The 22,172-nt window shown below is 41.8% G+C and overlaps 1 protein-coding gene across 1 annotated transcript in view; it reads right to left on the minus strand.

The window, feature by feature from the left end:
* LOC306660943 (protein phosphatase 1H) overlaps positions 1 to 22,172 on the minus strand; it is a 140,676-nt gene that overhangs the window by 14,962 nt on the left and 103,542 nt on the right. Inside the window, exon 3 of the mRNA XM_079139695.1 lies at positions 912 to 1,256. Coding sequence (XP_078995821.1) covers positions 912 to 1,256 — 345 coding nt within the window. The remainder of the gene's footprint in view (positions 1 to 911; positions 1,257 to 22,172) is intronic.

The following is a 22,172-nucleotide window of genomic DNA, read 5'->3' on the forward strand; positions in this document are numbered from 1 at the left end:
TAGCCTGTCATCGCTTTTCAATCTCTAGGTTTTAAGGACACTACCGCCCACTTGTCTTACTCAAATACTTACAAACATCCTTAAATCTTTCTTTATTGGTATGCAGGCTGCTGCTCAGGAAAGAAGTATCTGGAATCGAAATAATGCCTCAGTAAAGAACTGGCACAGAGAGGGGAGGAGATGACACAGAACAAAACAGAGGGGCCTTCTTGGTGCATTCCTGCCAGGAAGTGGGACAGCACGGGTCACTCTTGGGAGCTGCTAACCAGTCAGCGCCAGTACATTCTCCAGAGCAGGACTGGGAAGGATGCTGAATTCTCTGACCAGAACCCTTCAATGCAAATGTAGAAACAAATCCATGTGCCAGGTAAACAAAAGATTCTTGGATACTGGCCCCCTGGTTCTGTTCTCCTCCAGCCAAAGATCCCTTTTCACTAGTGTGAATCACATCACCAAACCACGGTCAAATAGCTGTTCTCAGATCAGATTTGTATAGGAAGTGGACTTTTGAGCACTTCACTGAATGCTGTTTCTCCAAACACCTGGACTTCATACACATGTGTAAAACAGATGGCAACCGTGCTCACATTTCAATGAAGTAGAACTGTACCAGCTCTACTTCAGGGTATCAGTATGAGTCCGATGAAATGGAAGCGATAAGGCAGACATTTAATAAGCTGAAGACCTCATGCGCTAGCCTTCCCTTTCATCTCCTTTTTAATTTTTGCCAGTACTTGTGCTAGGAACTCTCTATCTTGCTACCGACTTTTACTGAGAATGGAAGCCCAGTTGTAAAAGGGAGATGTCCACGTGCAACAAACGGGTGGTGCAACCAGGCAATTTCCAAAAAAGAAGGCTTGGATTCAAGTGACCCCTGGGGCCCTGGACCCTGGACTATCTGCTATACCTACCATCTCCTTGAAAGCGCTTTCCAGAGCCCCGATGACCAGGCACTCGTGTGGGATCTTCTTCTCGGTGAAGAAGCGCGTGGGCGGGGTGCTGGGGGAGCCTGGGGCGCCCACCCCTCCTCGCAGGGAGGCAGCACGGGTCAGAGTCCGGCTGTTGGCGGGTGTGTTCTCAGGCTCCTCCCCCAGGCAAGTCGGGGGCAGGACGGCAGAGTTCTTCAGGATCTCCACGATGTCCTGCAGCTGCTCTGTGACATGGTGCTGTAGTAGGCGTGAGGCCACCACAGCGGCCCCGGACCCCGCGTGACCATCAAACAGCGACCAGTAGTGGCAGGAGACACCCTCGGATTCCTGGTGGGACAAGAAGATAGAGAGGAGTGAGAAGGGCAGTAGAGCCTCTGCCCCAGGACCACGCTGACACTGTGAGGACGACAGGGCTCCGTGTCCACTTGATGGTCTCTGGTCTGAAGATGGTGGGATTAAAACATGGCTAAAATGTTCAGAGAAGTGTCTCCAGATTAGTCACTGCTTTTACTGCCACCCAAGGCATGACATGGTGCACCTGGAAGAGAAGCCCAAATTATCACATACTGGGATACTACTTGGAAGGCAAGATCTGCTTTCATTCCATGTCCACAGGGTTTTCTATAAAACTCCATACAAAGAGTCCTGCTTTAACATCTCACTTCCCACCTCCCTGTGATTTCAACCCCAGATGAGTTTGGGTGAAGCTTTGGAGAACATTAGGTCTATTTGTAAGTAACAAGTAGACATGCATTTTTTCCCCCCTTTTAGGACCCTTACCATAGATAATTGTCCCATCTTCCTCCGTCTGTATCCTGAGTCTTATAACATGTTCTCTTCCTAGTCAGAGAGTCTCCTCCAGGCCTTATGAGATACAGCCGGTTCAGACCTGCCTTTCCTGTCTCCCTTGGTTCTCTAGCAGTCATCACTGGCATCTTTCTGTTCCCGCTTCCTTGAATTTTTGCACAGTTTATGATCTCTCCTCTGTACCTGCCAGTGGATTTCTAGAATACTTGAAGATTAGCACCATTAGAAACCATGTTTAATTTGCACATGCCTAAGCTCTTGGCTATAAGAGAGAGTGTTCAACGATGATGTAAGGGAGACTAGAGAGGCCTGAAATAAGCCCACATGTATAGTGTCAACTAATCTTAAGGCTCAGAACACACACTGGGGAGAGCATAGTCTCTTCAATAAATGGTGTTCAAAAAACTGGATATCTACATGCAAAGGAATGAAATTGGACCCTTACATCATAAATAAAATGAACTCAAAATGGCTTTAAAAGCTTGACTTGAAATCATAAAACTCCTAAAACACAGAACAAAAACTCCTCAACATTGATTTTTTTTGAATGACACCAAAGCAAAGGAAAAAAAAAAAAAAAAAAAAAAAAAAAAAGACTATAAACCTAAAAGCTTGCAGAGGTAACAATCACCAAAATGAAAAGGCAACTGATAGAATTGGAGAAAACATTCGCAAACCATGTGTCTGATAATGTGAGAAGAGCTTGAACAGACATTCCTCCAAAGACATACAAAGTGGCCAACATCTGTGTGAAAAGGTGCTCAACACCAACCATGAGGAAAGGATGAGGTGAGCATAAAGGAGGCCTTCAGCAGGTGTGACGGCACACACCTATAATCCCAGCAGTTCAGAAGGCTGAGGCAGGAGGATCCCAAGGTAGAGGCCAGCTTCATCAATTTAGCAAGGCCCCAAGCAACAGGGAGACCCTGTCTCAAAATAAAAAAAAATTAAAAAGCTGGGGATGTGGCTTAGTTGTTAAGTGCTCCTGTGTTTAAGCCCTAGGAGACAGAGAGAAAGAAAAAGAAAGAAAGACAGAAAGAGAGAGAGAGAGAGACCCTTTCACAGTCAGATAAAGAGAGTCTATGAGAAACCTACAGCTGTATCATGAAATACTAAAAGATTTTCCCCTAAAATTGGGCAAAAGATAAAAAAGGTGCTCTCACCACTTCTATTCAACATTGTACTACAGGTCCTATATAAGCTTGAAGACTGCAAAGGAAAATAAAATTGGATTTATAATTGAGCAATTTGTGGTGTGCCTTGGTATCATTTTATTTGTGCTTCATGTACTTGGTGTTTGTCATTTTTGAATCTGCAAGTTTAAAGCTATTTTATAAAATTTAGAAAGATTTCAGGCTGTTTTTCTTCCTTTCCTCTCCTTTTTTTCTTTATTTTAAGGTTGGGAATTGAACTCAATACATTGAACATGTCACACTTGCGAGTGTTCTACCACTGAACACTGAGCTATGCCCAAAGCCCCTAAGCCATTATTTCTTTCTTCTTTAAAGAATCTCATTACACATATATTAGTCCCTAGATGTTGTCCCAGGTTCACTGAGGATGTTTTCATTTTTAGAAGTTTCGTTTTGGCATATTTCTACTGCTATGTAAAGTTTACTAGTGTTTTCTTAATCTTTTTCTGTTTTGATTTTAAAATGAGCAAAGGATTGAACAGACTTTTCTCCAAGGAAGACTTGCAAATGGTCAACAGGGATATGGAAAAGTGCTCAACATCACTAACCATCAGGGAAATGCAGATCACAGCCACAGGGGGTATGGTCTCATGCCTGTCAGAGGGTGACTACAAGAAAAATAATTAATAAAAGATAAATGTTGGTAAGGATGCTGAGGAAAGGAAACCTTTGGTTGGAGGAATGTAAACTGGTATAGCCATTATGGAAAAAAGTATGGTGATACCTCAGAAAATAAAAAACAAAACTACCATATGACCTGGTATATACCAAAGGAAATGAAATCAGTACCCCAAAAAGATATCTGCACTTTCATGTTCATTGTAGCATTACTTACACTAGCTAAGATACAGAAATGACCTAAAATTCACCCATAAAAGAATGGACAAAGAAAATACAGGATCTTATTCAACCATAAAAGGAGGGAAATTCTGCTAATTGCAACAACATAGATAAATCTGAGGACGTTATGCTAAGTGAGATGTGCCAGACACAGAAAGGCAAATACTGCATGATCTTCCCTCTGTGTGGAATCTAACACATTGAACTCACGGAAGCAGAGAATGGTGATTTCCAGGGGCTGAGGGATGGGCAAAGGGGAGATAATGTGGTCAAAGGCTTTAAACTTTCTGTTATAAGAAGAATAAGAATGTTATCCTTAACAGAGTAATGTACAGAATGTGAGTACAGTTAACAATACTGTCACAAATTTCAAAATATCTGTCTACCAACTAGTAGTTATGTGAAGTGACAGATGTGTAAATGAGTGGAAATCATTACAAATCATCGCACTGTACACCTTAAATACATACAATTTCAATTGCATATCTCAATAAAGTTGAGGAAAAAATTACATGTGAATAAAGTCTGATATAACCAGAGGGTTGGGATATTAAATTCTAAAATTAAATAAACATTTGGGATCTTTATTTTCAGAAAACTGATAAAGATATGGGCAAGGTGCATATAACATCCATTTCCGACTAATAGGTTTATCTACTCTACAATAACAAATAATGAAGTCTTTTCTTTTTTTAGTTGAAGTCATTTAATAAAGGTCTTTTTGTTCATCTTAGAACAGTGCTGGAAGATGCAGTGAGGTTAGTGTGACAGTATGCCATTACTCTCTGCTCTTTCAAACACTGCTTACCTTTAATTCTATGCTAGGTAATAAGATAAAATCATTGTTTTTTTGTTAATAAATATTTGCTGAGTACTTTTTATGTGACAGGCACTATAGCAGACAGTGAGGCTCAAAGACTCCTTCAAGAGATATCAGACATGACCTGTTCTTAACAATCCAGCAAAGAAGGTAGATACTGATCAAATAATAACCAAAATAAGTGAGAGATCATATGCCTGGTCAGTGGTACAAGGAAAGGTTCTTGATGCCATGAGATCAGCCTACATAGGGACACATTGGAGAAGATGTCACGAGGAAATGAGGATCCAACTGAGGACTGCATGGCAGTCATAAAATGAGAAGAAGAGGGGAGAGAATGCCAGGCAGTAGCAACAACAGGTGCAAAGGCCCTGTGGTAAGAAGGTGCATGGTGAATTAAGAGGAGACTAAACCATGGCCCTTTGGCTCAGTGCAGGGAGTGAGACAGGAAAAGGGGAAGATGACGAGGCTGGAGAGAGAAGTAGTAATTAGACTACTCAGTCCTTACAAAATACATGAAGGATCTTGGCCTTTAGTCCAAGAGTAATAAAAAGCCATGGATTGAGTGGGAAAGACAAAATTGATTCATGCTTTAAAAAGACTACTTGATCCATGCTGTAGGATTAAGAGAGAAGAGTTAAAGCAAAAGTATCAGGAGGTAAATCCTACTCTAAAAAAAAAAAAGCAACCAAATTCAGGCAGAAAAAAAAACACATGAATGAATAAAATCACCCTAAAGCAAAGGTACAACTCAACTCAGAGGCAAGCAAGGTGGAAAGAACACTGACCTCAAGATGAGGAGGTTTGGATTCGAATCCCATCTTCCATGCCAGTCAGCCGAGAGGGTGGCAGTGCCAGGTTAGGGAGGCAGCAAGGGTTAGACCCTGCCTGGGTGGGGTACCAGCTGGCTGTCCCTGTTGCTTAACAAGTCTTTGCCATGATTTCCTAACATGGAAAATGCAGGTGCTGGTTACCTGATGGGGAGGTGGTATGGGAGGGTTAAAAGGCAATTTATGTCAAGTGACAGGCTAAATGCTATGTGCAGAGTGTGTGTGCACGTGCGTGACCATTGCCGTCAGGATGAGCTCTTGTGTCAGTCGTTTTCTGGATTTCAGCTTTCTGCCAAAAGGTGGGGCCACCCAATGGACTCTTGTGCTTTTGCTGATTCTAAGCTTTTCAGAAAGCTGGGGAAGAACTTGGGCCTTGAAGACTGCAAGGCCTGGGAAGGACTGCAGGGTCACATGGAAGGCGGCAGCCTGGCAGTCCAGGAGTGGCAAGTCCCAGGGACTTAGGTGACACCGGAGAAACTGGTAGAGGTGCATCCAGGATATAGTCTCCCTTCTTGTTACTACTGATTTCAGTGTGGGCCAGCAGTGTGCCTATTAAAAATATTTCCCAGACTCCCTTGCAGCTCTGTGTTGTCACATGATACACAGGGTGCAACTGGGAGTTTCCTGGATGAAACTTCCAGGAAAGCTATTCTTTTCTTGATAAAAAGGATCAGCTTGACTGGCCTGATCCCGTTTGCTTTTTTTTTTTTCTATTTGGTAACAGGGTCTGATGCATACTTGGCAAGTGCTCTACTACTGAGCTGCATCCCCAGCTCTTTTTCAGATTTTGAAACAGGGTTCCAATCAGTCACCCAGTTGATCTTAAACTTGCCCTCCTTCCGCATCAATCTCTCAAGTAGCTGTGAATATAGGTGTGCACTACTGTGCTAATTTGGGCTCGTCTTTGGCCCTTTTTATTCTTTCCTGTTTCTTCCTGTCTGAGTGACAGGAGCAACACCTGGAGGCAGAGTAACAAACAAACAACAGTCTAAAAGCAGAAGGCTCAGAGCAATGGGCCCTTGCTGTCTTGCCTGGGATGCCACACAAGCCCTAAACAGTTTAGCTTCTGGGCTTTTTGTTATATGGGCTTCATGACATGTGGATAAGCCACAGTTGTTAGTTTCTGTAACAAGAGCTGGGGACATGGGACTTGTGGGATGCACAGGTGAGAAAGTAGAGAGCAAAATAAGGCACGTGTAGGTACAAAAAGAATGACGAGTAGGTCAAAGTGGGTATCAATCTGGAGGAAAGCTGCCGCCCTAGGCCATGGTTCTTAATTTAGGGCACCTGTGAATAGGATTCAGGGAGTCCATGAATCGATCTTTATTTTTACAAAACTCTGAAATTTAGCATTTTAGGTTGTGATGTAGCTAAGTGGTAGAATCCTTGCCTAGCATGTAGGAGGACTGGGTTTAATCTTTAGTGCCACAAAACAAACAAACATATACCCACTCCTGAAATTTAGCACTTCCTCCTATGATGAATATAAGAGAACAATGGTATTAGCAGTGCCTGTAACTTGGTTGTCAACAGAAACAGTGTACTGCTATTCCAAATATCTTGAGTTACTGTTTATGCTCACGACCACTTTGAAATTTCAGTCATTATTAAACCCTCTACCAGCACTTTTGTTATCTGCTGCATTAATAAAGGGCATAATATCATATTATAAATTTGGTTAAATTTAAAAAAAATTTTTTTAGTTGTTGATGGACCTTTATTTTATTCATTTATTTATATGTGGTGCTGAGAATTGAACCCAGTGCCTCACACCTGCTAGGCAAGTGCTCTACCACTGAGCCACAACCCCAGCCTGAAATTTGGTTAAATTTTTGATAAGCATTTCAATATAATTCATTTCCTTGGTACAGCTATGCATTTTTATTTTATTTTTTGCATATAAAAACAAAGTCACAATGAGTCTTTAGGTTTTACTAGGCCACATAAATAGATAAGCACCAGCCTTCACTTCTGTGGAAGAAGGGCAAGTGGGAAACAGGCTGTGCTATACTCCCTATACGACCTCTGACCAAAGAGTGGTTTTCCTTCATGCAGAAGAAGGGACATTAACCAGTCAGTATGACCACCTAGTGGACACATCAACCCTGTCAAAAAGGAAGTGATTCATTCTGCATATTGGGCATCTGCCAGAGTGTCCTGAAGGGGACGAGTCTTCTTTTAGGTTGGATCTCCCTAACCAGGAAATAGTGATCTTCCCATCTGAAAATATCCTCACAACCAGGAAAAAGTGGCAGAACAAAAGGATTTCTTGTTCATTATATCTAAGTCCCCAAAGGACTCAAGGCCACCAGAGTGAAACCTGCATGCACAACCACAGCCCTCTTTAGATTAAGACCCAGCAAATCTCTTTTAAGAGTGCTGCCACAGGAGCAGATGAGGGATGCAGGGGAAGGGATATCAGTGTCCAGGCCCAGATTCTGTTCTATCGAACTTTATCATGTTTCTAGAGCCATGGTTTGGGACAAATAATAGCAAATCTCATAAAATGAGCCATAGTGCAATGGGGTTCTATTGTTTTTTTCTTCTTCCTTTTGTGGTGCTAGGGGTTGAGCCCAGGGCTTCACACATGCTGAGGCAAGTGCCCTAACTTAGTCACATCCTCAGCACCCCCCTACAGTTTTAAAAAGGAGACTTTGAAGTTTTCCTGACAAGTAATCCATCCATTTCCTGCAGCAAGGGGAAGCAATCCACAGCCACTGCAACAGTAGAGGAAATACTAGGGGAATTTTTTTAAAAAAATATTTTTTAGTTGTAGATGGACACAGTATCTTTATTTACTTTATTATTATGTGGTGCTGAGGATCGAACCCAGTGCCTCACACTTGCGAGGCAAGCGCTCTACCATTGAGCTACAGCCCCAGCCCTATTAGGGAAATTTTTAAGTGGTCAAGAGAAAACTTGATTGGGGGCTCCAATGTACAGTCCCCTGTGCACAAAGGTGCCATAATTGGGACAGCCTGTTTTTTTAAATGCAATCAATAATTCTTGCAAGTAACACCTGGAAGGGTTTCTTTTCCACAAAGAAAGTTTGTTGCTTATTAAACATGGAATAGTTCAGCTCTGGATAATGCTGCCAATCCCAGACCGGTTCAGCCAGGAACTCTGAAGGTGGGGCCCTGACACTGATCCCTTTTAAAATTCCCCGGATAATTCTAATTAACAGTTAGAGTCGAGAATTCCTGATCTTAATGGAGGGGGGATTGTCCAGAAGTCAGGAGACCCACACTGTTGCCCCTAATCCACCATCTGTTCACTCTGGGCCCTTGGATAAGTCACATCTCCCAGAACAAACCAGAACAGTGGGGTGTGCACTGCATTCTCTGGTTCTGAAATGTTACCTTAGGAAAGAGGAAGTGAAGTGGTTGTGTAAGTTGTGAGCCCTTTTGACCTTTATTTCGACTACACAATCATGGCTTTATTAGTTACAAAGTAGGGGCTTTACCAAAGATTTTGGTCAATGAAAGAACTCAAACGTTTAAAAAAAAAAAAAAAAATCAAAAGCCCCTGAACTAGATAAAACTAAGTTCATCAAGAGGTTTCAAAATTGTCACTGTACTCCGAGGTCACTGAGCGATGTATGATTTGGGGAACTACAAAGACAAAGTGAGCTCTCCCTATATGCCTAGGTTCCAGCTCAACTGTTGAAGAGTGAAAGACCCTAAAGTCAGAGAAACATCCAGTTACGGGTCTAGAGCAACCATCCCACCATGTAACAAACCTTCTGTAGTAGGCAACATTGGAAATGCTTTGCAAATATGAACTCATGTCATTCTTCCTCCAGTCCTATGAATAACCACCCTACGAGGTGTGGTTATTATACCCACTTTACACAGCAGGAAAATGAGAACTGCTCTAGGTCACCAGCAGTGAGGCAGCAGCGACCAGTGTCCATGCTCTCAGCCCTCAACAACACCCCCTGCTCTGCCTGCCCCAGAGGGAAAACTTCCCTTAGTGCACACTGGGCCTATTAATCCATTTCTCCACACTGGAACTTGAATTGCAACCATTTGGGTGTTTTTCCCCTGAAATACAAAATACGATCCTACATATTTCTTTTTTGGCCGGGAAACCTGCTCTGTGGGCTGGCTTCCAAACTGTGAGCCCCCAGTTTGAAATCTCTGCTGTAGCCTCTCATGATCTCTTCCTGTTCAAGCTCTTGTTCAAATCTCACTCACACCAATAGAGACCATGCAGCTCATCCCAAACCCCTCTCTCTGCCTCCTTTGCCAAACTCCCATAATACTCGACTTAAATGCCATTCCTTCCTGGAAGTTCTTGGTGGTACTGACCTCCTGGGGACAGTGGCCTTGAGGTCTAGGTAAGGCTAGGGCGAGAGGTTAGAGACAAGCTTCTATCCACTGCCTGACCCCTCGAGAGTGGCAATGGCTGTACACTAGAGAGCACCATGAAAGTTGTGCTGCCAGGAGGTAGCACGGGGGTTTGAGAGGCCCCAAAGGACTGTCACTGTGACAGGACAAAGAGGGTCAGGGTTGGAGTAGTACCAATGTACATGCAGATGGATGAATGGCTTCAAGAGACATTTTAAAGAACACCAGGAGGCTGGAAAGGGTGATATAGTCTTTGAAATGTGTCCAACCTGTTATGGAGAATAAAGATGTGACCAAGATATTACAGAGAAAAAAGTCTCTTTTCAGAAGTAGCATGATCAACAGGATGTGCTGTGCACTTCTACAGAAAAGGATATGAGGGTTTCTCCTCTCTCACCCTCTTACAATAATGCCATCACCTGCTGCAAGGGAAGCAGATGGTTTGCATCCAGTCAGATGTCAGACCCGGGAACCTTGAGGAACGAGTGCCTCCCCAGTGTCACACAGCATTGAGGCCTTCAGGGGTCTAAGCCAGGAATAAGGTAACCAAGGTGACCCACTGTCACCAGTTATCACCATCTGTGAGCTTCAAGACAGGCTTGTAGAAACACCAGGTGCAAGAACATGATGTTTCCAAAGCATCTCAAATCTTATTTCACTGTAAATACACCTGAACTGCTTTGTTGATTAGAACCTTTACTGACCTTCCACTACCCTTAAACTACCATTTGGTCTCCTGGATGCTGACATTGCTTACCAGCTTGGAATGATCTGGCAGCTACTCCTACCTTCCAGTGCACCTACCTCTTGCTCCTTCTCAGTGGTCCTGAGCGCCTCTCATTTCCTCTCTTCTAACCCTCAGTTACTTCTAGAACTATGTTTTTCTTCTGTCTGAAACACTTATTTCTAGCTCTCTGCTTTGGGAACTATTTTCCTTCAGTTTTTGGTCAGACCATACCTCCCCCATCCAACCTGCTGGTCCCCCTGGCCTCTGCCTGTCCCCTACCAAAGTGTTTATCCCACGGTTGGTGGCACTGCCTGTGCAGGTCTGAATCAGCCCTAGTCACAGACACTCAGTGTCTCTCATTTGCTCTGGAATTCCGGGGAGTGCCTGCTAGAGAGTAGACGCTCAGTGAATGACACCATCAACACATCAACATGCCTGGCTACTTAAAGGTGGGGTAATTTACCTAGGCGATTCGAATGGGATAAGATAATTCTCTCTCTCATGGTATGTCTTAACATAGAAAGACTACAGGCTACAGGTCAAGACAATCCTGAATTCTGGAATTTACTATTATCTGATCTTGGGCAAGTTTTTTAACTTCTCTCAATCTCCATTTCCTTATAGGAAGAAGGACGGCAGCAGGGGATGTGGCAGAGCACTTGCCCAGCATGCACGAGGCCCTGGGTTCAATCCCTAGTCCTGCAAATAGAACAAACAAAAACACCTTGAAGGCTGTGCTTCTCTTCTGTTTGTATGCTGGCAACTAGAAGGAACTCTAAAACTGCTTGTTGAGTTAAACAGCAAATTCAAGTTTAACAACAAGGTTTTTTTTTTTTTTTTTTCTTGTCTTTAAGGGAAAAAAGGAGGAGGAAGAAGGAATTAAGAAAAGGTGAAACTGAGGCACAGACAGTAAGGACTGATTCACTTAAGACACGTCTTGGAGTCTCCTCTCCTATATGCCCAGCACTTGGAGTAGAGCAGGGAATAAGATATCACAGTTCCCAAGCTCTTGACCCTAAAAATCAAGAATAGGACCATGTGAAGAATAGGACAAGTGCAACAAGTGTTAGGAAAAGAAATGCACAGTGCTGGACAGCACGCATTCAGTGTGCAGATGACCCTGGGTTAGAGGGAGTGGGGGACCAGAAAGGATGGCACCAGGGAGATGCTGGATGGAACAGTGATGGATCCTGATGGTGGTGGTGATTATACATATCCACGTGTGTGTTAAAATCAACAGAACTGCAAACCAAAAGAAAAAAGCCAATCATTGTATGTAATAATAAAAAACAAACAAATGTGAAACACCATGACCAGCATGTAGGAGAAGCCAATGCCCTTGAAGTGGTGGTGACTGCCTACACTCACCATCACACAGCCTGAGGGACACCGGGCAGGAGGAAGACCAAGCTGCCTCTCGAGCTCCTCACTCTCCACCCTGAAAAATGGGGTGCTCATCTCCCCCCACTGTGGGACTCCTGTTCTTTTCTCAAGTTACTTCCCCTCTACCAAGTCCCAGTTCAGAGGACATCTATTGAGCACCTACTATATTTGACCTTCCTAAGACCACCATTTAACGGTGGCCATTACCCCATTTTTTTTTTTTTTAACTGATGATGAAACCAGGGTATGGACAGCTTAAGTAATACCACTGTGGTAGAGGTAGGACTTGAATCCAGTTCTTCTGATTTCAGATAAGGAATCTTTCCAACTTTCCAGTGTCACACAAGTCTGTGTAGCCTCCCTGGTTTCCATTACTCAGGCACTTCAATGTTGCCTGCATTATTTCAGGCTGGATGCTGCTTAGTAGTAACTGTGTATGTGTCCTGGGCCATCATTTGATGGCTAAAACTTTCCAGCACTGACTTCATTACTCTCCTGATAGCATCTGAAAACAACTCTGGGCCCCAGCTTAGAAGCAAAGCTCTACACCTGAAAAATCAGACCCTCCAGATTTATAACATCACGCTTTAGATAAGATGAATTTTAAATTTACCAATATTATATTTTAACAAATGTTTCCTTTGTTTTTGCCTCAGATAAGCATAAGGGAAACATGTACTTTAAGAAAAAATTACCAAACAAATTTGTAGAAACAATTTATGACTCACATTTTTTTTCTGGGGTACCAGGGATTGAATCTAGCAACATGCTACTACTGAGCCCCATCCCCAGTTCTTTTTTTAATAATTTTTCATTTTGAGACAGGGTCTCACTAAGTTGCCAAGGCTGGCCTCTAACTTGTGATCTTCCTGCCTCAGCCTCCTCAGTAGCTAGGATTACAAGCATGTGCCACTGTATCTACCTAAATTTTTTTAAAAAAATATATCTAATTCAAATAAACACATATAAATCAACAATAAGCGGCTTTTCAGTTATTCTAAATTACTTCATTTACCAACAAAATTAGTCTTACATGCAATTTACAACTCGCATACCCTTCTCTGGAGGAATACATCTAAAATTTGATAAAGGAAGGTTCCAGAAAAGAGGAGTTTTTCAATTGTACAGTTTCTCTTTGGCTTTCTCTAAAGTAGGCCCAAAGTTGCCTTCTCTTCTCTCAGAAGTCCTAGAAACGGCTGTTTAATAATATTGCTTATTATCTTTTCAAGACCATTGAAATTCAGGAGATTAGTAAGTTCTAACTGGAAAGGGGTCCAAGGGCCTTCCAACGAATATGACTGCTCTAGGCAGAAATTTATCCACTGATCAAGGAGCTGAAATAATTTCATATATAAGTAGGTGATGCTTATTCAGTTTCTGCTGTAAATACACAACCAACCAAAGATGTCAAAAATAACCAGCCTTCATTTTAGTCCTATTGCAACAGGAGCCTCACCAGGTGCACCTTAACTCAGAGGAATTCACAGATGCAGAAAGTCAGAGATCCATGGGGGTGGCAGTGAGATGCCACTGACTCCCAGGAGGGGGTGGCAAAGAAGGGGGTGCGCTAGATCACCTCAGATGTTTCCTGTACAGCCCCAAAGAAATACTGAGATGCAAGGCAGGAAGCACAGGAAACCAAGAGAGAGGTTTAAGAAATGAGGGCTTTGCATTCTTCCAGTTACTGCACAGAATTCTGAAGTTTAGAAAACGTGTTCATCCTGCCTGTGCCTCCAGGACGGTCTCCACAGGGAGCACACAAATCCCAGGAGGTGTTAAAAACAATCAATCAACATTTGGAATCCTTTCACGTTTTTCACCTGAATTTAAGCTTTACTGGCATTTCTCATAGAATCTGACACTGGCGCCCTCAGGTGGCAGTAAGCAGGACAACGAGGGGCGTGGGCAGCCTCTGTATACTGTGACCTACCATGTCTCCAGCTGAGAGGTGCAGAACAGTATAATGCTAATTTAAATGAAATTATTCCTTGCAGAGTGGACAACAGATTAAAAAAAAAAAATTTCTGCAATGAAACTGCAGACTGAAAAGATGAACAAATAAAGATCCTGTCAGCTCTGGCACTTCTTACTCTGAATGATGACAATATAGTCATATCTGACAATAATGATATTCATATCCAGTCAAAAGAACCTCAACGCTCAAGGAGACAGCTGAAATATGGAATTATACTCGCTATTGTTAGTGATGAACTGTGCCTTGAGACATTAGCTAATGATAGCATGAAGCCTTTGCTCTTAGCAAGATGGTAAATGAGATGCTTTGGAAAAAAAAAAAAAAAAACACCTCAGGACAATGCGTGGCATATAATTAACACCATAAAATTGTTGGCTGCTATTATTTGAAAATACGACCTTGAATTATTTTTAAAAACTTTAATATTATTCTTTCAATTGTAAAGTAATTATATACTATATGGATATATGGCAGTAGGATTATGTATCAATGAATGAACAACACATTTCAAAAAAAAAATTTTAACTGATGGTCTGGAGACTGCTACTATCGAAATAACTGTCCTGAGGGGGAAGTGGTTTCCCCTGGATGCGTTCCATGGGGACAAAGTACTCCATGCATTCGATGACCCCCTTCTTCTCCCTACCACACAAACCAGGGAGGGGCTGAACACACAGAGTAAAGGCAGAATACAAATGAAAAGTCCCACTTTCAAATCGTGTGATTCATTTTACAACAGGTTCCTCAAGGGCTTGGCATGCAGGTGTCTCCCTTCTTTCCCAAGGTCAGAGAAAAGGGATTAAGTCTTTCCCATTGGGGAAATGTTGAATTCACACTTTCCTGATTCTCCACTAAAAGCTATTATAGGGTTTGATTTCCCTAGACTTTCTGGCCACTTTTCAAGGTGTCACAGACAGCGTGATAATTCAGGGTCCAGAATATGTGTGGTAGGCCTTCCGTCCACAGAGCTTTCAATCCCGTTTCTCCCTGGATCCTCACTGCAGCACATTGAGTGCAAGGAGAAAGTCAGTGTGGAGGCAGAGGTGAGGAGGAATTTGAGTAAGTCTGTCAAAGTCCCTTATAGGGCCCACATTCTATTGCTGTCCACTTGGAACCTTGACCATACAGCACAGTTTGCTTTTTACTGTACTTCTCCTTTTGACTAACTTATTCAGATATTTTGTTCCACAACGGTGGGGGGGAACCCTTAATTTTCCATATTTCATTAAGTATGCTGTTTCTTTCTCATAAGACAATAAGATATAGGATAAGTTTATTTTTTGTTTTTGAATTGCAATTTAAGTTTATTTATTTACTTAATTATTTAAAGAGACAGGATGTCACTATGTTGCCCACTATCTCACTTTGGGCCCAGGTTAGGCCCAAAGTCCTGGGCTTAAGCAATTCTCCTGCCTTAGCCTTCCAAGTAGCTGGGCCTATAGTACATGTCACCATATCTGACTCAGTCTCATACATTTAAAAAAAAAAAAATATTTTTTTAGTTGTCAATGAACTTTATTTATTTATATGTGGTGCTGAGATTTGAACCCAGAGCCTCACACATGCTAGGCAAGTGCTGTACCACGAGCCATGACTCCAGCCCTCAGTCCCATATTTTAAAACACCATTAGATACATATTAATTTCACAGAGCTAGCAAGTCTGAAGTTTGTAATAGTTTTCTTGCAAAGCTGTGTTCTGGTTTTTCCTAGATTCAAATTATTTTAGGAATGTTCTCAAGCTATCACCTTATACATCAACAAATTCTCCCTAAATTAGTAATAAAAACCCCCATAAGTTCCTAAGATAATATTGAAATACAGCTGTTAAGTACCGATATTATAACAACAACAACATTGGATAATTTCTGTCAAGCACCATATGCCAGGCACTATTCTAAGCACTTTTAATATTTTTAACACTATGAGGTAGAAACTATTACACCTGATTTACAGATGAGGAAAAGGAGGTATGAAGAAGTCAAGAAACTTGCATAAAAGTAGTGTATCAAGTAAATGGGAAAGTCAGGATTCAAACTGAGATACTCATTGTTATTCAATCAGGCTCTTTATTCTTGTGGTTTACGTGCATGATAGTCTTTATAATTTAGTAAGAAATATGTACTATAAGGACAATTCACTTCATCTGTCAGGAAGAGCTGCTACCCAGTTTTGGAGCTGACAAGGGGCACTGCTAACTAAACTGCTAGATGAAATGAGAAATCATAATGAAAAGGAGAAAATATTTAGTATCAAATGGTATTAAATACACATATCAGCTGGGCACAGTGGTATATGCATGAAATCACAGCGGTTCAGGAGGCTGATGCACCAGGATCGCAAGTTCAAAGTCAGCCTCAGGAACTGAGTGAGGCCCTTTATCAAAATAAAAAAAAAAATAAAAAAGGGCTGGGGATGTGGCTTAGTGGTTAAGCACCCCTGGGTTCAGTCCCCAGTACCAAAAAAGAAAGAAAGAAAAAGATATATATATATCAACATTAAAGGTTGTTATATTTCTCAACTGCTAATGGATAAAGAGGCAGCATGTTTCAAATCTGAACTTTGAGGCCAGACTGCCTGGGATCCATGCTGTCCATCTGTGTGCTTTAGTTTACTCATGAGCACAACGGAGATAATAATACTAATACAAACTGACCTATGTATTATGAACATACAATTAACTAAGACTGGCAAAGCACTAAGCTCAGTGTCTGGCACATGAATGCTGAATGTTACTTTTGAAAAATAAAAGAAGACTCTGATGAAGGAGGAGGAGGAAAGAAAGAAAAGAATCTTAAGAGTTATCACCCTTGCCAGCATTCTTCCCACTTAATGCTGTGGGAAGTTAGACTACAATGGAAGCCAGGAGAAGTTTCCAGTTCAACACTGTTTATTTTCCTTTCGCCTTAAGATTTGCCACAGTGGGGAAATCTACAGTGGAAGCAAGTTTTAGTTGTGGTCTCAGCTACTGCATATATCTTGGTCAAACCTGGCCTTCAGGATAAACCAACACCTACTGAGGTGGGAACTTTAAAATTATTCTGGCGGACAACAGCCTTGTTGATTCCTGGTGGTAAAGTCATCCTTCTTAATCACTGGCAACAATTCTTCATTCCTGGAACTAAGAGATAAGAGTTTTGAAGAAAAACCTTGCCCTCCTACTTAGAAAAAAAAAAAAGGATAGAAATTATATATCTTCTTGACACACACAGAGCAAAATGAAAATTTAGAGTAAACACAGATGAAAAAAGGTCACTCATATTGCTTTTTATAGCTGACGTGGTTATAGGGAGTGGACCAATAGATGAGGGCCAAGTGTTTCAGGAAGACTGCTATGTGGAACCAGAAGCAGCCTTCATTTAATATCTTGGGGTTGAAAGAGTCCCTTTTATAGAAAATGGATGGAAAGAAGGCAGATTTTTAGTTCAGAGTTGAACTAGCTCCCTTCCCCTTTCCTTTTACTTCTCCCTGCCCCAGTTTGATCCTACTTGCCTTGAATTCCCACAGCACTGCCCTATGGGCTGCTGAGAAAGATAATCAGCTTCCCTCTCCCCTGCTGATGAACTTGGACTGATGCTGACACAGCCGTCTCCTGTTATTGTAATCAGACACTGAACTAACATACTGAAACCATACACTTTGATGTGTTTTGACTAAAACAAACAGCATAAGGGTACTCTCAAGGAGATAGACTTGGAATGCATGGTACACAAGTCTAGTCTCAAGCCAAAGACAATCTGTTTCAAATATGGAGTCATTCATGGCAGGGGCCGGTGATTGCCACAATAACCCGACTATTTCCACCCAGGCGTCTTACATAGGAACATGTACTTCTTATCTTAATACTAAGGCTGCAGGAGACCGGTAAGCATGGGTTCTCTCCTTCCTTAGAAAAATCATCTCTTGGTATTCTCCTTTTTTTTTTTTTTTAAATTTCATTCTCAGAAGGACTAGATATTTGTAAACTGAAAAGCAAAAACTCTTGGAAAAGCTCTGACTACCTGGGGATGGTACTCACTATGATGAATAACCCTTTATATCCTTTCAAAATCAAAGGAAAGAAAACCTAGAGATGTTGATAAACCCCCACAAGTCCTGGTCTGTGCAATGAAAAGGCTTTCAGTGGGGGCAAGAGGCTACTGGGAACAGGGTGCTATCCTCAGCTAGCTTATGGCATCTTTCCTAAGGGATGGTCTAATGCAAGTGATTGTTAGAGATGCTAGCATTTTAGATTTACTCCCTCCTGGTTACCCACCCTATCTCCCCAAATAACCACAGTACAGGAATGGTTAAGAGGCTTATGGCTCATCACACATAAGTAATCTGGGCACAGGAAAAGTTCCACCTTCACTTGTCATTGAGAATATACTTCTCTATAGCCCTGTGCATCCATATTATCAGAGATCTCAAAACTCATCTACCTTATTCCTCAAAAGAGATGCTTTTACTAATTTCTTACAGAGTCTATTATGTGGGAAGCTGTCCTTATTTAGCAGAATCAGACTAGGTTCAGCTATGTGATGCAGAGGCCTGGCTTCTAGGAATTGCCAGGAAGTATGTAGTACTACGTGGGAGTGGTTCCCTATCTCCTTCTGGAATTTCCCCCCTAAGAGGATGGCTCCCCCAACTCCACCCTATCCTGTTCATCACAGAAAAAGCTCCTCTCAGTCCTTGCCCCCTTTACCTGTATATTCTAAAAAAGGAATTGTAAGAGGCCAGAGCTGGTATGGCCAGACCTGTCACATCCCCTCTCTCATAAAAAGAGTACTGGCTTTTGTATGTTCATTGAGTAGATAAGCTTTTTTGGGGGAATAGATAGAAAAACCACCAGCGTCCTCCTCCTGCAGTTAACCCTTTCCTCCTCCATGTGGGATGTGGCAGAGAGGACCCCCACACTATTACTAATCTCTTAATTAAAAACAACCAAACCTAGATGGATTGCAGAGTAGTTATAAGGGAGAAGAAAGTAATTCAACCATAGCTCCTAGCCTTTCTTAAGTCTACAGTACTACTAGGCCAAACACTTTAAAACTTTTATATCTGTACTCTTTTTAAGTTTTGTGACTTCTTTCAAGCATTACTTCTGTAATCCCTGACATTTTACTTTTCATGTAGATGGAACTTGACATCAATTTGTTTTCTTTCTTAGAAGGCACTGCGGTCTAATTCTCAGCCAAATACAGGAAATGACACACCTCCCGGACATCCCTCACCAAAGTCAGAAGCAGAATGTAGTGTTTTATTATTTTATCTACCAAAATATTTTTAAAAGGCTTGTATGTTTTAAAATAGAAGGCTTAAGTTGAGTTCTTAGGCTGAAAGATGACTTGTATTAATGGGATAAAACATCTGTGAGTTGGCATGAGGAATGGCTTAAGGTTGCCTTAAAATCTTTATACTGAATGATAATTATCTGTGGTGAGAATCATCTCATCGCTACCCAGCTACCCTGTTGCCGCTCAATATAAGAAATGTCATCAAATATAGTCACACTTTTGCTGAATTGTTCTGCATGTCACTGATATTTCTAACAAAGCATTCCTACGACAATTTCTTTCACTGTGAATTTTATGTTATTTGACAGGAAATTTTAGGTTTTCTATAATCTCCAAGGAAGATAAAGGTGATATTATGCACAGAAGAAGTCTTATGGAAACATGTATTGTGATTTTACTAAATTTCTTGGGAACAAAGAGGTCAAGGAAGGAGGGGGAAATTTTACACATGCATCCAGGAGGGAGACCACCCACTTCCTTTTGCTGTTCCTCGCGGTCAGCAGCTCTGTCTGCAAGTGAGATAATGTTGCTCTTTGTCCTGTTGTTCCATTTTGGCTTATGATAGTATGTGACCAGCTTTTCTATCCTTATCTTTCTTGACCTTTCTGTGGTCCATGGCAGAGTTACCCGCCTACTTACAACCCTTCTCTCTTCTTGGAACTTTTAGAAACCCCTTGGCATCAGATTTGCATTCTTTTTGTTTTGAATTCTTTCTGTTTGGTGATATAAGTCACATCTTCAACTTCAACTCCTCTAACTCCTAAGATCTAAATCTCTTTAGATTTGTTCCTGAGCTCCAAACCTTTATTTTCTTCCTAGAAAACACTTTGCCTAGAAAGGCAGAATTAGCATACTCAAAGCTCAAGTTCCATCTCTGCACATCCCATCCTTCAACCTGCATCTGCTCCCCTGGTCCAGCACACACTGGCTGGGACCTGCCATTCTCACTTCCTCCGCACCTCAAGGAGCTGGTCAACTGTCCTCTCAATTGTTCCCTCTCACATCATCTCTTCTGAGCCGTCCCTCACTCGCATTACTGCCTCACCTTAAGCTTTCATCATTTCTTCCCTGGATTTCTGCACAAGAGCCTTCCAACTGGCATCACAGCCTCCAGGTCTGCACTGCCAGCCTTCCCAGCTCAGCCCTCCCCACAGCCACTACTGTCTTGATTCCGTGTGCCCTTGTCTAAAATCATTTGGTTAACACTCCAGCTTATTATGGTAACTGTCAGGTGTGAAATTTGCTTGCTGTTCCTGCCTTACCACCCTCCAAGTGACCACATGTGCTCCAAAACAATAGAAGACATGTCTCATGTGCTCTCATGTCTATGCGTCTCTGCAAATGCAGTTTCCTCATATCAGAAACTCTCTTTTCTCATATTTGCTTGGTTAACTCCTATTCACAATTCCATTTTTCCCTTTCCCTTTTTCTTTGCAGTGCTGGGGACTCAGCCCAGGATCTTGCACATGCCCAACAAGTGCTCTTACCACTGAGCTATACCCCAGCCCTCTTGTTCACTTTTCAAGGCTATAGCTTTGAAGACCCACTTTTCTCTAGGAAATCTTCCCTAATCTGATCTATCTCCCTCTTGACTGTTCCCCAAACTACCAGTTGCTGATGTGAGTTAGGCTTCCATACACACTGGGATTTTTATCTTTATCAAAACTCACTATGAGATAGAGTCACTGCTTACTGACTTTGTCCTCCAGCAGTAGGCAGACTGGAGTGTATGGAGCTCATCCCTTTATCCCAGGGCTCAGGATGCAGACTCTGCTCACTGTGTTTGCTGGGTGAAGGAACAGATTCATAGGGGGAACAGGTAGCATCTGCTTTACTTGTCTCCCACAGATGCTTTTTCACCCAAGGCCCTATAACTCTCAATATTCTTTAAGAGGTTTTGAAACACACAGTACATTATCATTATCTATAGTTACCTGACTGTGCAAAAGACCTAGGCCCTATAATCTCACTATGCTTCCTTAAGTGCCACTGCATTTGAGTTTTACTCTTCAGGGGATGCCTTTTAGATGGGAAAAACTACTGGCTTCTTTTAAGAGTATCAGTGTTCTCTGCTAATAAACCGCTCATTTCAACTAGAAGCCCCAAACCTGATCATGACCTTCAAAGTCCTGCCACATTACTGCACTCCACTTCCATGGCCTCTCGGTTCATTACTGAGAAAACTGGGTCTGCTCCCACCTCCTGGTCTTTGAAATGGCCCAGAATGCTAAAATGCTCTTCCTCTAGATAGCCTCCAGATAGTAATGCCTTCTATAGTTACCCCGGAACTTCACACTTCCCTAGAATCCTGCTTTCCATGTTTCCACATTTCCTAGAGTCCTGCTTTCCTATTCTATTTCCCTCCACTGCATTTATCATCGGGCACACCATGTATTCTAACCATTTCTCTCAATAGATGTCAGTGGCCTGTGGGTAGGAATTGTAGTCTGTTTTATCTCTGCTGAACTCCCAGCATCTCATTCTTCGTACATAGCAAGTGCTCAGTGACTGATCTGGCTCACTAGATCATGGTTTGCAGGTTTTAAAAAATCAACCCGAACAGCAACAAAAAAAGACAACCCAACTCAAAAATGTATAAAAGGCTCAAATAAATGTGTCTCTAAAGAAGGTGTACAAAAGGCCAATAAGCCCATAAAAACACATCATTGATCATTAGGGAAATGTAAATCAATCCTATAAAGAAAGACCACCTCATACATACCCATTGGTAAAAGTATTATTACAAAAAAAAAAAAAAAAAAAAGAAAGGAAATAACAAGTATCTGTAAGAACCCTTAAGCATGTTGGTGGAAATGGAAAAGGGTGCAGCTACTATGGAAAATAATCGCCATAAAAAATTAAATAGAGTTACCACATAATCCAGCAATTCACTTGCTGTATATGTACAAAAGAACTGAAAACAGTAACTTGAAGAGATATCTGTGCACCTATGTTCATAAAAGCCTTATTCACAATAGCCAAAAGGTGAAAGCATCTCAAGTCTCCACTGACAGATGAATGAATAAACAAGATGTGGGATACACA

This window comes from Sciurus vulgaris (assembly GCF_902686455.1).
Source record: "Sciurus vulgaris genome assembly, chromosome: 5".
In the NCBI taxonomy this organism is placed as follows: Eukaryota; Metazoa; Chordata; class Mammalia; order Rodentia; family Sciuridae; genus Sciurus; species Sciurus vulgaris.